We start from the raw sequence: 15,367 nt of genomic DNA, 5'->3' as shown, positions 1-15,367 counted from the left end.
GAAGGCCCTATTACACCGGTAAACTAACTCAAGAGGTCCACGGGGGTACCTGTATATTGTGGCTCCATAGTAAATGTTGTTTATACATGGGATGCGTTTGTTGTGGCATTTTGAAGTTCAAACATGACAATACAGTGTCATAAGGGAAACAATTGCAATGTGGGATGTCTTGCACCAAGTTTTTTTTCACCAGTGGAGTAGACAGACACACACATCATTACTCTGCCACCCCTAAATCTGTCACCCTCCCGTATGCAGTACGGCAAAACGATAATGGCGACAGTATTCCATTGCAAGTTAGGCCATACTCTAGCTTCTTGACACCTCAGACGTTGCAACGATGCATATAATATGAATGAGCCCACACAAGCAGCTGACTGCTCTTGACATGTAATGGTATTGTAGAGAGATCCTGCAGCATTCACCAAGGACCATAGAGTTAATTGAATAAATGCTGAGACTTACAATTCTTTCATATACGTTTATCCGAATTAGTTCCATTACTTGTTAGACCATATATTCAATATGTGGTTTCCAAATTGTCAAAACATTGACATAGAATGAGACCTATCGTAAAATCAAATATTCAACATTTCATTATATGTCTAAAGTTTTCGAGACATAGGTTGATAGTGATGATTCTGTGTCTTGTGCTGCTAAACATATTTGTAATTTGGTCTATGAGAGTTGTGGAGCGAAAATAGTTCCAAGATAATAGCAATTATTCAGTTTTTTGGTTGTTGCCCTTTGAAATACCACCATGTCTGAATACATGAATTACGTCTTGTTAAGACGCATAATTATTCCTGCAGCATTACACAACTCTTCAACAAAGTTAATTTTCTTCTGCTGCCGTTTAGAGAGTCGGATGCTGCTCAAACATTATGATAATGGCAAATGCTTCCCTCAAAGACAAACCTCCATCAATTCAAGGTAATGGATACAACCTACTCCCAGAGAGGCATGGAACACGTCGGGACCCTCAACAAGACGAACAAGGGTAATTGAAAAGTGCAACATCTCAGTTCTACAATGTCGATGTATGTACTTCGAGTAGAGCAGACTTGATGACACATATTTAAAATGAACAGTAGATCCCCATTTATCTGTATTGTTCTGTTTTCAGTATAGCTACGAGAATACGGGAGCTATTACAGATTCATTAATATGTAATATTCCAAGATTGTGATGACTCCAGCATACAAGTCAAAGTTGTCTTGACAGTTGTGAAATCTCATAGCGATTCGGGGGACTGAGGTCATTCCAAACTGAAAGCTCATAAATTTGTATTTGCCTGATCATGCGTGGTAGTCAAGGTGTGTTTCAACTTGTGACGTTTGCAGGAATCGTTCTACATTTGATCCATATATCTTATTTCGAAACAGAAAAGTGTATTTGCGGTAACTACTACATTCACACCATGTATTGCACTTTTTCTTAGAACGAAAACATCACAGAAAAAATAGGTGCAGTAACGAATGCAGAAGAACAATCGATCTCCTTACAGAATCTAATCTATGGTGCTGCTCAGAACTCAAGCATCGATAAAGAGGGATCGGAAAAAACATCACGCACCGTTGAAGATTTACGAGAGCAAAAACGGTAGATGAAAACAGTGCCATTGTATATGCTATAGAAGTTCTCAATCATTCTCAACCCAGTGAAGGTACTGTCATGATACCCGCATGTGGTGTGTTACCTTCAGAAGCGTATACATCATTTGAATTTGTTTTTAAATGCGTTTCGAATACGATTTGCAGTCGAGGCCGAAGCAGAGACAAGTACCTACGAAAACTTGACAGAGAAGCCCCCAGTATCTTACGAGTCCATCAGAGCATTTCGATACCAGAACAGCAGTGCTCGATAGTACGGTAACCACTATCTACAACAGCTGTACCCTTGAGAAACAAAATCATAATAAACTGTGTACATGAAGCGATTTTCATTCTCTGTTCTAATGTACAATTTATATCAAATCTGACATATTTAGTACTGTATTAATGTGATACTGACATAACTTTACTGACCTTCAATATATGTCATTCATTTCCAGATCCTGGGAATACACAAAGAAGCATGTAAAATGATGACATCAAAGAACAGTGATGTGACAATTTTGTTTACCTTTTGTATAGTTTACTTTTAACATATGACTGTTACCTTGGAGAGTATACCTATGTTATTTTATAGTATAAACCTTTGTACTATGTAAACATATAGCATACCAAACTGTTTCACCACACTTTTGATCGGAATGTTCGCGTCTTGATAACTTTCTGGTACTATTGTTGATTTATTATATTATTGACTCATTTATAAGTTTGTATACAAAGAGTTGATATTTTATATTGTATGTTTATTTATTAAAACAAAATTTATGGTATAATAGTAGTTTGGTGAATGATTCATCGCTTACATACATGTTGGGTTCTAGATCTAGGTTCAGTAGGGATAGTTTCATTCAGAATCGCCAGACATTTGAAAATCAATGTGTACAGATGAATACAAACAACTGTAAGTACACTAGATGAACTGATTTGAGGAGATTTAAATAGTAAGTATTTCGGATAGCAAAATAATGACTGTATTTCACTCTCGTTAAAAATCTCAAATATTTGTACTAGTAAGCCAGCTTACGGTAACTTGCTGATGCTGGCGTTCTTTCCTGATTGATTCAGTCGACATAGTTCAGATCGAGACAGCCGACATGGTTCAGAAAGTCGACATAGTTCAGACAGCCGACATGGTTCAGACAGCTAACATAGTTCAGACAGCCAACATAGTTCAAACAGCCGACAAGGTTCAGACAGTCGATATAGTTCAGACAGCCGACATAGTTCAGACTGCCGACATGGTTCAGGCAGCCGACACAGTTCAGACAGCCGACAGTAAAGACAGTCAACATGGTTCAGACAGTGGACATAGTTCAGACAGCCGACATGGTTCAGACAGTGGACATAGTTCAGGCAGCTGACATAGTTCAGACAGTCGACATGGTTCAGACAGTGGACTTAGTTCAGGCAGTCGACATGGTTCAGACAGCCGACATGGTTCAGACAGCCGACATAGTTCAGACAGCCGACATAGTTCAAACAGTCGATATAGTTCAGACAGCCGACATAGTTCAGACAGCCGACATAGTTCAGACAGCCGACATAGTTCAGACAGTCGATATAGTTCAGACAGCCGACATAGTTCAAACAGCCGACACAGTTCAGACAGTCAACATGGTTCAGACAGTGGACATAGTTCAGGCAGTCGACATGGTTCAGACAGTGGACATAGTTCAGGCAGTCGACATGGTTCAGACAGTGGACATAGTTCAGACAGCCGACATGGTTCAGACAGCCGACATAGTTCAGACAGTCGGCATAGTTCAGACAGTCGATATAGTTCAGACAGCCGACATAGTTCAGACAGCCGACACAGTTCAGACAGTCAACATGGTTCAGACAGTGGACATAGTTCAGGCAGTCGACATGGTTCAGACAGTGGACATAGTTCAGGCAGCTGACATGGTTCAGACAGTCGACATGGTTCAGACAGTGGACAAAGTCGATATAGTTCACGTCAATCTAGGATCACAATGAAGCGATGCTGTGGAAATGAGGTGTTGTATATGATACAGGACGTGAAATACTTCCCTGGGGGTATTCCTTACGGCATTTGTAATGCTGCAATTGTTTAAACATTGTAACCTCACTGACTGACGTCATGGCACCGTATGACGTCATCGATGGAATGTCGCAGCATGTTCAACATTAAAGGAAAAGTGTGAATTCGATCTTGCTGTTTAAACATTATGATGTTTTAGAATAGATGAACGTTTTATGTACGTGTTTTAATACTTCATAATGTTAAATACTACTACTACGACTTCTACTACTGCCTCTACTACTACTGCTACTACTACTTCTTCTACTTCTACTACTACTACTGCTGCTACTACTACTGCTACTGCTGCTGCTGCTGCTGCTACTATTGCTACTACTATACTACTACTATCACTGCTACTGCTACTATTACTGATAGTTTCTTATTGTGTCATGATTCCATTAGTTTTACTAATAAAACACATAGTTAAAACACACACACCACGCCATGTCTAGCCTTAAGGACACTACAACCTCTCGTCAATCATATTTGATAACATTATACACATACATACAACATCCTTATTACAGCATAAATATCAACACTATTAGCGACAGAAACCAGACATAAGCGACAGCACAGTTACACGTCCAATTGTATAATATTATGGTTGTACAATAACAATAGCTCCATTTTGTTCCAGAAAAAACACCCATCTAAAACTAAGTGTAAGTACACGGTAATCGCGTTGTAATGAAGTTCATTGCTCAACGTAGGACGATAATATTGGCATTTATTACCCACGTGGTGACGATGCAGGTGGTAAGATATAACTAAATCCGCACGTCACACATGTGTCGTTCAAGGTTGATCTCGTTTTATTCGTTTTAATTGGATAACCGTGACCTCACTCACACCGGGACTACAAGGCAAAACTGAAGCAAGCTCATAAGAGCGAGACATAAGCGACAGCACAGTTACACGTCCAATTGTATAATATTATGGTTGTACAATAACAAATAGCTCTATTTTGTACCAGAAAAAAAACCCATCTAAAACTAAGTGTTATAATGAAGTTCATTGCTCAACGTAGGACGATAATATTGGCATTTATTACCCACGTGGTGACAATGCAGGTGGTAAGATACTAAATCCGTACGTCACACGTGTGTCGTTCAGGGTTGATCTCGTTTTATTCATTTTGATTCGATAACCGTGACCTCTGTCACCCCGGGACTACTTTTTTCATTCATAAAAAAACGCGAGACGTCATTCATTTTGCAACTACAAGGCAGAACTGAAGCAATCTCATGTGAGCGAGGGATATTGACAAACACTTTATTAAACCAAACAAGATAGTTATACGCATCAAAGTTGGTTTGCATTCTATATAAGTTATGCATAGAGCTTCCACAGATATTATTTTATTGAGCTATATCAATTTACAATGTACGACTACCGATCAATAGATCGAGGGTCCTCATGAGCGTGACGCACCCTAGCCATTTCGAAATTTTCAATTTGATTTAACGTAAATCGATAAGCGTGGTGAAATGAAGTCAGTTTAAACTATCTGGACAGATATCTAGACTCACTTGGGATGATCCGGTTGTGCCATCAGTGTCCCCTTCGAGGCGTTTTTTGTGGCACTGTTTCGGGAGTTGTTTGTTCACCACTGCATGGCCAGATCACTCAAAGTGAACATTTCCGATACAAATCATCCGAAGTGCCTGACTTCTGATTACATGGACCAAAATATACCAAATGTGAAGAATAACATTCCGTATCTCTAGCGTAAAACCCTGTGAGTAGATCACGGTTGTATTTTCTTATTCCTGTGGTGACCTTGCTGTCGAAGCTGTCACTGACATGCAGGCATACTTGAGTTTGTTGATTTTCACGTCTTCAGTGGAGGGTGGTACAGTTAACATATAAGTCTTTTGCGAACACTCTGATTTCCCTCTTCCAAAATGGTACGGACATGATATATAGTCAGCTCATAGATCAAGGAAACTGAAACATTTTGATTTCACAGACAGGACCCCGGCAGTGCGAGTGACCAACTGTTGGTCCGATATTCAAAGCGCGGCGCTATGTGACTTTGCACATTTCCTTATAGGTGTCCTAGGTACCAACAACATGGCGCTTGAAAAAACATAAGTTGAGAAATTCTTCAAAAAGGGTCTTCAGCGTCGGTGCTTTTTTTTTCAAACACAACTGCAGGCGCATGTTGTTAATGCATAATAAACTATGCATAGAAATGTCAACAATGCCCATCTCTCAGCATCTATCAATATTCATGCGCAACCAGATTGTGCAACCGGTTTCAGTTTGGTCTATTAACGAACAAAAGTAGTTATGTATTTAAACTTACATACATGTATATAGTTAACGTGGGTAAAAAATAAAATACCACACTCATTCTCGTTAGATACCAATTTAACGAACCTCGTGCACTTTCTATGGTATGTAACGAGAATGAGTGTGGTAGTCTGTATAGATATCATATTAATGTGTTTATGTGAGGTCTTCACTGTCAAGTAAGCAAAGCCAAAAGCTCGCAAACTATAAATGTTTATTCATATTACAGGGTTTTTACGATGCGGAAACACACTCGGGTAATGATCCCTGAACAGGCATTGAAAAGATAACACACTCTATTTACTTCAGAACAACAAAGTCAGTCACCTGATATTTCTCCCGGAATATACAACTTCCTTGTTAGACAGGTAGCCCATTTACTAACCTTAGACATAACTACACGCACATGCGCTTTTTGTTCAGTGAGCATGTTATCACCTTGTCAACATTATTCTTCTGTCACAACTTAATGGGCGACTACCCCTCAACGCTCTAATATATTCACACGTAGTCGAACAAAAAAGGACCTGTTTGTGTTGTCAAACGTGAGGATTCACTGCACGACGACTGCTTATGCAGAGCAGGAAGATATATGCACCGACGTTCAACAACAATATAATATTGATACGATAGCGTCAATGTATATACGTGAGTGTTGTTTTACGCCACAGTCAGAGGAATTGCAGCTATAAATATTTCAGTCTGGACCAGACAGATCAGTGGTTGATATTAGGAGCGACATGCCATACAATTGTTCTGGGCACAGAGCATATCTCGGGATATGACAGCATAGGATGTGACAGAAACAAGCTGCATTCTATGTGATATTTAAATATTGAAACCGAGAATCTGTCAACAGTTCATACTAACATACACAACCGTTACACGACTTCGAAGTCATGAATGACAGTGTCAGACACTTGACTTGAAACAAAACAAATTCTATCAATCTTTCTTATTTCAACGATTCAAATAGCGGTATATCTCAATGAATAGATAACATTATAATCACTAAATTAACACCACACATAAACATACCACCCTACTCCACGCATGCTCAGCAATACCTGCATGAATGTTTGACAAAAAGACATTTCCTTAATACACAAAGGATAAATCGATCAGGTATATCTGTTGCGTAAAGGGATACAGTGTTTGTGTTAACTGAATGATAGACACCTTTTACCATCAATCATAATTCCTGGATTTGCACAAAATGGTTCGAATTGTGTGTGTTGTAGATTTCACCAGGGTCCTGAAAAATGTTAAGTCATATTTATCTATATATTCAGCCGTGTCAATAATGTCGCACACAATGACGTGCTGATGATGTCAATCACTGGATTGTCTGGTCCAGACTTGATTATTTACAGACCGCCAACATATAGCTGGAATATTGCCGAGTGCGGTGTTAAACAACAAACAAACAAACAAGCTGTTCTGTACACAGCCTGCATCAAGTGTGACATTATCTTGTGGCATCTCCAGATGACAAAGATTCAGATCCCCTCTACAAGGGTTGGGGCAGTAGGCGGAGCTGCTCTGCTCACCGTCGTTGTCGTGGACGTCGTGTGTATCAGACAGGGCAGAAAAGCAGCCTGTGTGTATTTGTGTTGAGATTCAAGACATACTGTACTCTGACGTTAGTTCCAGACCACAAAAAACTAGCATCTAAAACTGCCACAGCTATAGCGTTCATAATAACATTCAGTTACTTCCGATTAATAACATATAAGACGATCTGTATTTATAATATGTAAAATAATACAGCTTTTAACGATGATTGCAATTTGCTTTGAAAGTGAAACTTCCAGAGCAGTAAAATAACTTGGAAGGCGATGGATACGCGGAAGAAATAGTGGAAATCCCTCCATATCGTCCAGCTTCCGGTCGTGCAAAATATTCATTGTTTAAGTGTATCTCTATTGGTCTGGAGACCTGTGAAGATCCGGGGTAAAATAGGTCTTCAGCAACCCATGCTTGTCGTAAAAGGTGACTATGCTCGTCATAAAAGGCGACTAAAGGGATAGGGTGGTCAGGCTCGCTGACTTGGTTGATGCATGTCATCGATCCCAATTGCGTGGATCGATGCTCATGATATCAATCACTGGGTTGTCTGGTCCAGACTCGATTATTTACAGACCGCCGTCATGTAGCTGTAATATTGTTGAGTGCGGCGTTGAACATTAAACCAACCAACCAACTACATGTATTGATCTGGTGAATTAATATTTTCTTAAAGTTAACAGTTTACATGCATCTCTTCTCAATTATATCATATACAGACAATATATATCATTACAGAACACAGACGTGGAAAGGTTACTTGATATAATATATTTTAATTTTTTTATTTAACTTACCATACGATTCAATATTTTAACAAAGTATGTATATAGCTGAACAGTTACACATACAATAAAATACTAGTACATCAATCTTTGCAATATAACAATCATTTAAGCATAGTGAGGACTCAATGTACGCATCCCCAAAACAGATTTTGTATGATGAGGACAAACTGACACCACATCATATTCAGCAAATTGATAAGAACACAAAGAGATAAAGTGTCCTCAGATTATTATATTATTCATCCATATACCTCATGTATAGGGTACGAGTGTTAGCTCAGATGCGGTTTTATTTGTCATGAATTAGCTTCCTACTTCTGAGATAACGCAGAGGCCACATTTTCCTCACAAGTCCAGTATTTATAAAAGTTATGTTATTTTGCAAACATAACTCACAACAGACTGTCTGGGAGTAAGGAAACTATCTGAGGTAAGGCACTTTCGATTCTGACTTAATGACACTACAACTTGAATAATATATGTTGGTTGGTTGTTTAACGCCGCACTCAGCAATATTACAGCTATATGATGGCGGTCTGTAAATAATCAAGTCTGGACCAGACAATCCAGGTATTAATATCATAAGCATCGATCCACGCAATTGGGGTCGATGACATGCATCAACCACGTCAGCGAGCCTGACCACCCGATCCCGACAAGTATGGGTTGCTGAAGGCCAATTCTACCCCGGAATCTTCACCTGTCACGTGAATTATAACCCAAGCGGTACTATGTAAACAGATGTCATAAAAGGAAAACTGTTGTAAAACACGTCTTTCACAACAGTTACTATGGCATATAATTTGATTGGCTGACTTGGTTTCGCATAGTACCACAATTGTAGTATTAATTACCCACATATGTCAAATTAAATTTAATGTTCTAAGTCCATTTCGAACAACCTGCCTCCTGATCAACTTAGATACCGTTTTTATTACTAATTGTGTATTCAGTTAGGGGTCGAACCAAAATGTATGTAAACAAAATGAAAATAGAAAAATAATGATAGCCCACGTCTTTTCCCTTCGACAAAATGGAACTTTTGTAAAATGAAGTTGAAGCCATATTGCTGTTGCTTGTGAGGTTGTGATACCAACTGAATAGTATATGGTCTGTCATGCAAGAAATCCAGTCAGAGTGGTGGTGGGCGAACCTACACAGTTTTCCATTTGAATTATGTCTAACGTCCTCGCTGGCTGATCTACACCCATGAAATCCGTTATCTTATCATAATCATGAAGACTAAGACCGTGATTATTATCCAGGGTTATGACATTTTCTTAAACTTGTTATTAATACTAACATATATATAACTATATTGTTTTGAGCCCGACATACCAGCAACAACTTGCCAAGCGGAGGCATATCATATGATTTCAGTCTTTTAAACGTAACGATTATTCAACGGGTCCCCGTTAAATTCCGTTTTTTATTTGTGTAACGAGCGTTTTTCGAAACCTATCTCACTAGATAAACAAGTAGTGATAAAAATAGTATCTAACGGGGGCTAGCTAGTGTAGTAATTTATTTATTACTCACTTTTACTTTGCACATTATCTAAATTTGACGTTTAAGAAAGACGTCACTGCTGAAAGGGTGGCGCATGAATAAAATATTGGCAGCTGGTGAATCGACCAAAGGCTGTTCCCAACAACCTAGCAATAAAGTGCTGTGCTTTTTCCGATATGGAACAAAAGAAACCATATGATGCGGATTCTGAAAATACACACGTTTTCATCATCACCGCAAGAAACATCTGAACTTAACCCCAAATCTAGCTTAAAGCTCGGTTCAAAGTACATCGAGACGATCTATTCATCCAGTTTAATTATGCCTCAAAGTGAGATTGACAATTAGGGAGAAGAACTACTGACACCAAGTGAGCCAGTATACCGTCAGTAAAAATCCAAGATGGCTGTTACTGACCTAATAAGAGTTCGTATGCCGTCTAAAACAGCCATCTTGGATTTGCCAAGGCCCAACCTACATATTTTACATGAACATTGTGGTGCAAATATTCGTTGTTCGACACTGTTTTATCTTTTAATATAATTAATTGTGAGTGAGTGATGGTTTTACGCCGCTTTTAGCAATATTCCAGCAATATCTGGGGACACCAGAAATGGTCTTCACACATTGTACCCTTGTCGGGAATCCAGCCGGGGTCTTCGGCGTGACGAGCGAACACTTTAACCACTAGGCTACCCAACCGCCCCTAATTAATTGTGATGATCAAAGACTTTATTAAGAAACCACGTTCTTGGCTTAATAATGTACTTCAATTTGATAGACTGAGTTTTCTGAAGTTGAGAAAAGTGATATTTTCACTGCCGTGAACATTGCACTTCGACGGAACTATTGTCATACATAAGTTACCTCCCCTCAAACTGTCTCCCTTTATAGTACGTGTCTAGCTTGTCCACAAACCGTTGACATCCTTTTGACGTAAGGTCCACATTGACAAGGCAAAATAATGACTGATGATAATTATTGAGTTTATATGTCTCCATGCCTTTTGTTATTCTCTCGAAAATGTTTCGTTTGAAACTGTAAATTTCTCATTTAACTCGTCAATCCAAACTGTTCATGTTGCAAAGCGCCATTTTTGTAACTTGACCAGCGTGTATTATTTAGGGTCACGAAAACTCCTAATACATTTAGATACGATTATATACAAAATCAACTTGAACAAAAAGTATACTTGTAAACTACAAGAGTGTTGTTTGAAGCGAAAGAATACACGCTGGTCAAGGCATTAAAATGGCGCTTTGCGAAACGAACAGTCTCGATTGACGAGTTAAATGAGAAATTTACTTACGTGTTGTCTATCGTGAGTAATACATTACCCGTCTAGCACCATTACCCTTTGAACAGTGATTCTGACTCCCCCCAGTTGTAATCACCTGATGTAACAAATAGTACCTCTGCTTACAAAAATGTGTATTGTTATTAAATGGTTCATCATTAACTAAAGGTGATTGTGTAACGACACAAATTTGCCATAAAGTTTGATTTCCTTAATAATTCAGTAGTATGTTCATTAGTCGCATGGATGTTATTGTATGTCTGATGGAGCTCGGTGATGTCTTTTGGTAAGTCGAGCATTCTCTGTTTTCGCTTCGAATGGTCGCGTCATTTCAGTTGCCCGAAATATACATAAACTGTCTGGCTTCAAAGCCTGCATCATTCGTAGCCTAAAACGACGTCGCTCTCAGACAGTGGGCTGTGTACCGTTTTGAACACTTTGAATATTTGGAAGCATCAGCCATGAAACCTTTGAAACTAGTTTTCCCTTATGCTTTTCAAGTATACCATTTTTCGTGACTCAACGGTTGCGAAGGGGCATCCTTAACACACTGGTTAAATAGAGAGGTAGCTTGAGTGTCGGTTCTACTAATAAAGGTTGTCAGCATTTGAACTGGACAGTTTGGTTTATCAGCTGCTGACATTCTTTTGTCAGCCATTGCTTCTTCAATTGCGGTAATGACTCCTATGGCATTAGCTCGTCCTCAGTAGCCACTTTGAAATGCTTCGGAACATTGTTTGACTGAGAAGGAATTTCTGGGGGTGGTAAACCTTTGTAGTCAGAAAGTGCTAATTCATCTTCAATTTCTCGTTTTGATATTTCCGATGTTGCCGAGATAGTTTCGTTAAAAATGTGTACAATAACATCAGGAACGCCCATATCAAAATCGCCAAAATACATCAATTCATCAAAATCCACTTCCTGACCAGCGTTCGCCATGGCTCTGGTATCAGTGATGTCATGGGCAATGCAGTGAGGTTCGCTCAGCGCACGCGACGCGTTCGATACTAAGAAACAGACGTTTGTGGCAACAATTATATTATAAAAAGATCAAAATTCATTCTTTTTTTGAAAACGTAGATTGTGGCATTAGTTTTTCTCGAATGTGCACAATGTGAAAGAAATTGTCATATGATGATACCGTACCTATTTGACGTTATTAGTAGACATTGAGGAATTCCCCTAAAGTAGCTATGTATGTCTCCGCCAGATGTATAACGTAATCACGTGACATACTGACGTTCATCTGGAAATGAACGAGAGTCTGCTTAGTAGTGTTCATCTTGGCGAGGTCACCCGTTACTGTCAATATGGCCAGTATATACAATATAGCAAGGCCAGTATATACAACGTTACAAGTCCAGCATATACAACATGACAAGACTAGTATATACAATATAGCAAGACCAGTGTACACAACGTGACAAGCCAAGCATATACAACATGACAAGGCCGGTATATACAATGTTACAAGGCCGTTGTATACAACACGACAAGGCCAGTATATACAACGTTAAAGGGCCTTGTAGCATGTTGTAATAAGAATACAGCAACTTATATTATTGACTAAAGACAGATGCATGCACAACCTCAGTGTTATTACCGGTCCCTCCGTTCTTTAAATCCCCATGACATGATATTTTCACGCTCTGTTAACTGTCGAGACTACAAAGGTGTCTCCGGATAAGATAAAAGCTGGTGTAGTATAAATAGTAACAGGAAAGAGCGGTATTTTGTTTTACACAAGGGTTGCCAATTGACACTTGTGAACACACAAGCTATAGCGGATAAAACTACATGTAGTTCATATGCTGAGTTACGACACAGGGTATCCTTTCCAAAAAGCTCTTGTCCTACCTCTGTCAAGTGTGAATCGTATAAAAAGGAAAGAGTATTAATCCCTGACGGAGAGGACTAGGGTATATGGACGTTTCATACCCAGTAGGTGCTGTTGATGCAATGCAATAATATTGGCGATCACATATAGCTGTCAAGTATGAAGCCACACTCAAGTTAGGCTTTGTTGTGAGTAGAAGAGTGTTATATGTGCTGCTTAAGACCTCCTGTTTCTTTCTAGGTGAGAGAAATGGATTCTATAATTCAGTCTAGGACATCACAGGTTGTGTAGGAAGGATATACAGGAAGACATTCACTAGGCCTTGTGATGCTACAATGAAGACCTGGTGGAATATACTGATATGTATGTGGATAGGTGTTATCCATGGAGAGGAGCATGTTAATGGCAAGTATGGATGTACATATTAATAAGATGATGGACCACCAACAAAGTAGACAAGCGTTCCAACTGGGATTCTCATACTGTTATGCTGTATTAAATTGAATTGGTTCTATGCCCCATGACTCCACGCGTCAATTACAGTAAACCCCAAAGAGCTTATCATTCTCCACATTGATATGCTTTTATATATCGTTTGTAATGGGGTATGCATTGTCTCATTATTAGAAAGTCTAGTGTCAACATAACGGGAAAGCTTTCATGATCATCAATGGATAGTGTTTTCAATGCTAAAAAAACTACCCAATAAACCTTGTGTCACGATCCAAAAATACCTAGTTTGAAAATGAGTGATTGAGTTTGGTTTTACGCCGCTTTTAGAAATATTCAAGCAATATCACGGCGGGGGACACCAGAAATGGGCTTCACACATTGTACCCATGTCGTGATTCGAACCCGGGTTTTCGGCGTGACAAGCGAACGCTTTAACCACTAGGCTACCAGACATTGATAGACCTTGATATATTGATGTATTGTTTGAAATAGGGTATGCATTGTCTCATTAGTAGATAGTCTAGTGTCAGCATAACAGCAAACTTTCATGAACATTAATTTATAATATATACAACGGACAGGGTCTTCAATGCGATACACTAATCCGATAAACCTTGTGTCATGATCCTGTAGTGCCTAGTTTGCAAATGAGGTCTCCTAGAGGGAGCTTCTTTTAGTAGGCCCTGTGGTATTTACGTGCTCCAAAACTATTGTATAACGTTCCCTTAAAGATTAGAAAGTGCTTTCCCGATGTGAGATTATATAAGCATAAATGGCTGTAAATCATTTGGAACTGCATTGTAAATAGGGCGTTTCACTCAACAGAAAGTAGTAAATAGTAGTATGTCAGTTTAAGTATGACGGTACTTTAGAGATTATTAATCTCGTATGTTTCGATAACGTAAATATAATATATTAGGGATAACAAATATGTATTACCTCACCGCAGGCTGTCAAGAGATACTTTTTATTCCAAATATTGTTCCAAGTTTTATGATACGGAATTTATCTGCATTTCACCAACTATCGGCAGTTTTAGTCAGACGTGAAGTCGTCCACCATGTTATTAGCTTGGTTGTCTTACCCTGAGTTTAGCATGCAAACATAACAACACCTGTGTGTAGCTGAAATACAACACTTCCTTTATACACAAAGGATACATCGTTTTTATGCTAATTGTGCTCCACAGTAATTTGTAGTAATGATGTGTATTCACATATATGTCAATACCGCTGGTGATGTTCTGTTTTCAAATTCTGAATATCTTGGGTTTTCCAGTTTGGGTCATACATTTACTTTAAAAGCAGAAAGTTAAATTGCAAAATGATAACATCATTAAGCTCACACTAACACAAGACCTAAGTGAATAGAAAGTCAGCTCACATATCTCATTGATATACATATGAACAAAAAACCTCCGATGAACATGACATAGAAGGATTGTATGACAATGGTTGATCAGAATTATTAACAACAGCATCATACGTACAATAATTTACATGTTAAGGACTATTACTTGAATAGTGGTTAAAACGATATGGCCGACCACTTACATCTAAAAACATTTCCCGAGTAGTCATTCGCACAAGATACAGTATATGTTAGTCAAGATACCTATTGTAAAGTAAAACAATATAATGAAGTTGACAGGATTGACATAATATATTCACAACAGTATTACAAAGAGACTATCTGAAATGGTATAATATAGGCATAACGAGTTCAAATAATCATATGAACCTACAGGTATTGCAATAGTAGCATATAATTCAGATACGCTGTAACTTATCCGGCAAAAGAAGGTATACACTTAACCACAACATTACAAACGTCAAAACATTACGAGGATGAAATAGGCGCCGACACACTGCTTATTTCAGGTTCACAACCCGACTATTGCACCATTCAAGGTAACGAGACAATTGTTTGCATCTGTTGAAATAGTCAAAGACAATATCAGAC

General features: G+C 38.7%; 1 protein-coding gene across 1 annotated transcript; it reads left to right on the top strand.

The window, feature by feature from the left end:
- Positions 1 to 2,993: 2,993 nt before the first annotated feature.
- On the top strand, positions 2,994 to 3,590 carry LOC125375919. Its single transcript, XM_048386968.1, has one exon. It carries the CDS (start codon positions 2,994 to 2,996, stop codon positions 3,588 to 3,590), a length of 597 nt encoding a protein of 198 aa, XP_048242925.1.
- The last annotated feature ends 11,777 nt before the right edge of the window (positions 3,591 to 15,367 follow it).

This window comes from Haliotis rufescens, unplaced genomic scaffold (assembly GCF_023055435.1).
Source record: "Haliotis rufescens isolate VD_foot unplaced genomic scaffold, xgHalRufe1.0.p SCAF_63, whole genome shotgun sequence".
Classification (NCBI taxonomy): domain Eukaryota; kingdom Metazoa; phylum Mollusca; class Gastropoda; order Lepetellida; family Haliotidae; genus Haliotis; species Haliotis rufescens.
The sequence above is the reverse complement of the archived record's forward strand: the minus strand, read 5'-3'. Positions and strand labels throughout refer to the sequence as shown.

Bases quoted from the DNA above. Each gene is read 5' to 3' on its own strand.
- LOC125375919 (XM_048386968.1), top strand. From the start codon at position 2,994: ATGGTTCAGACAGTGGACTTAGTTCAGGCAGTCGACATGGTTCAGACA.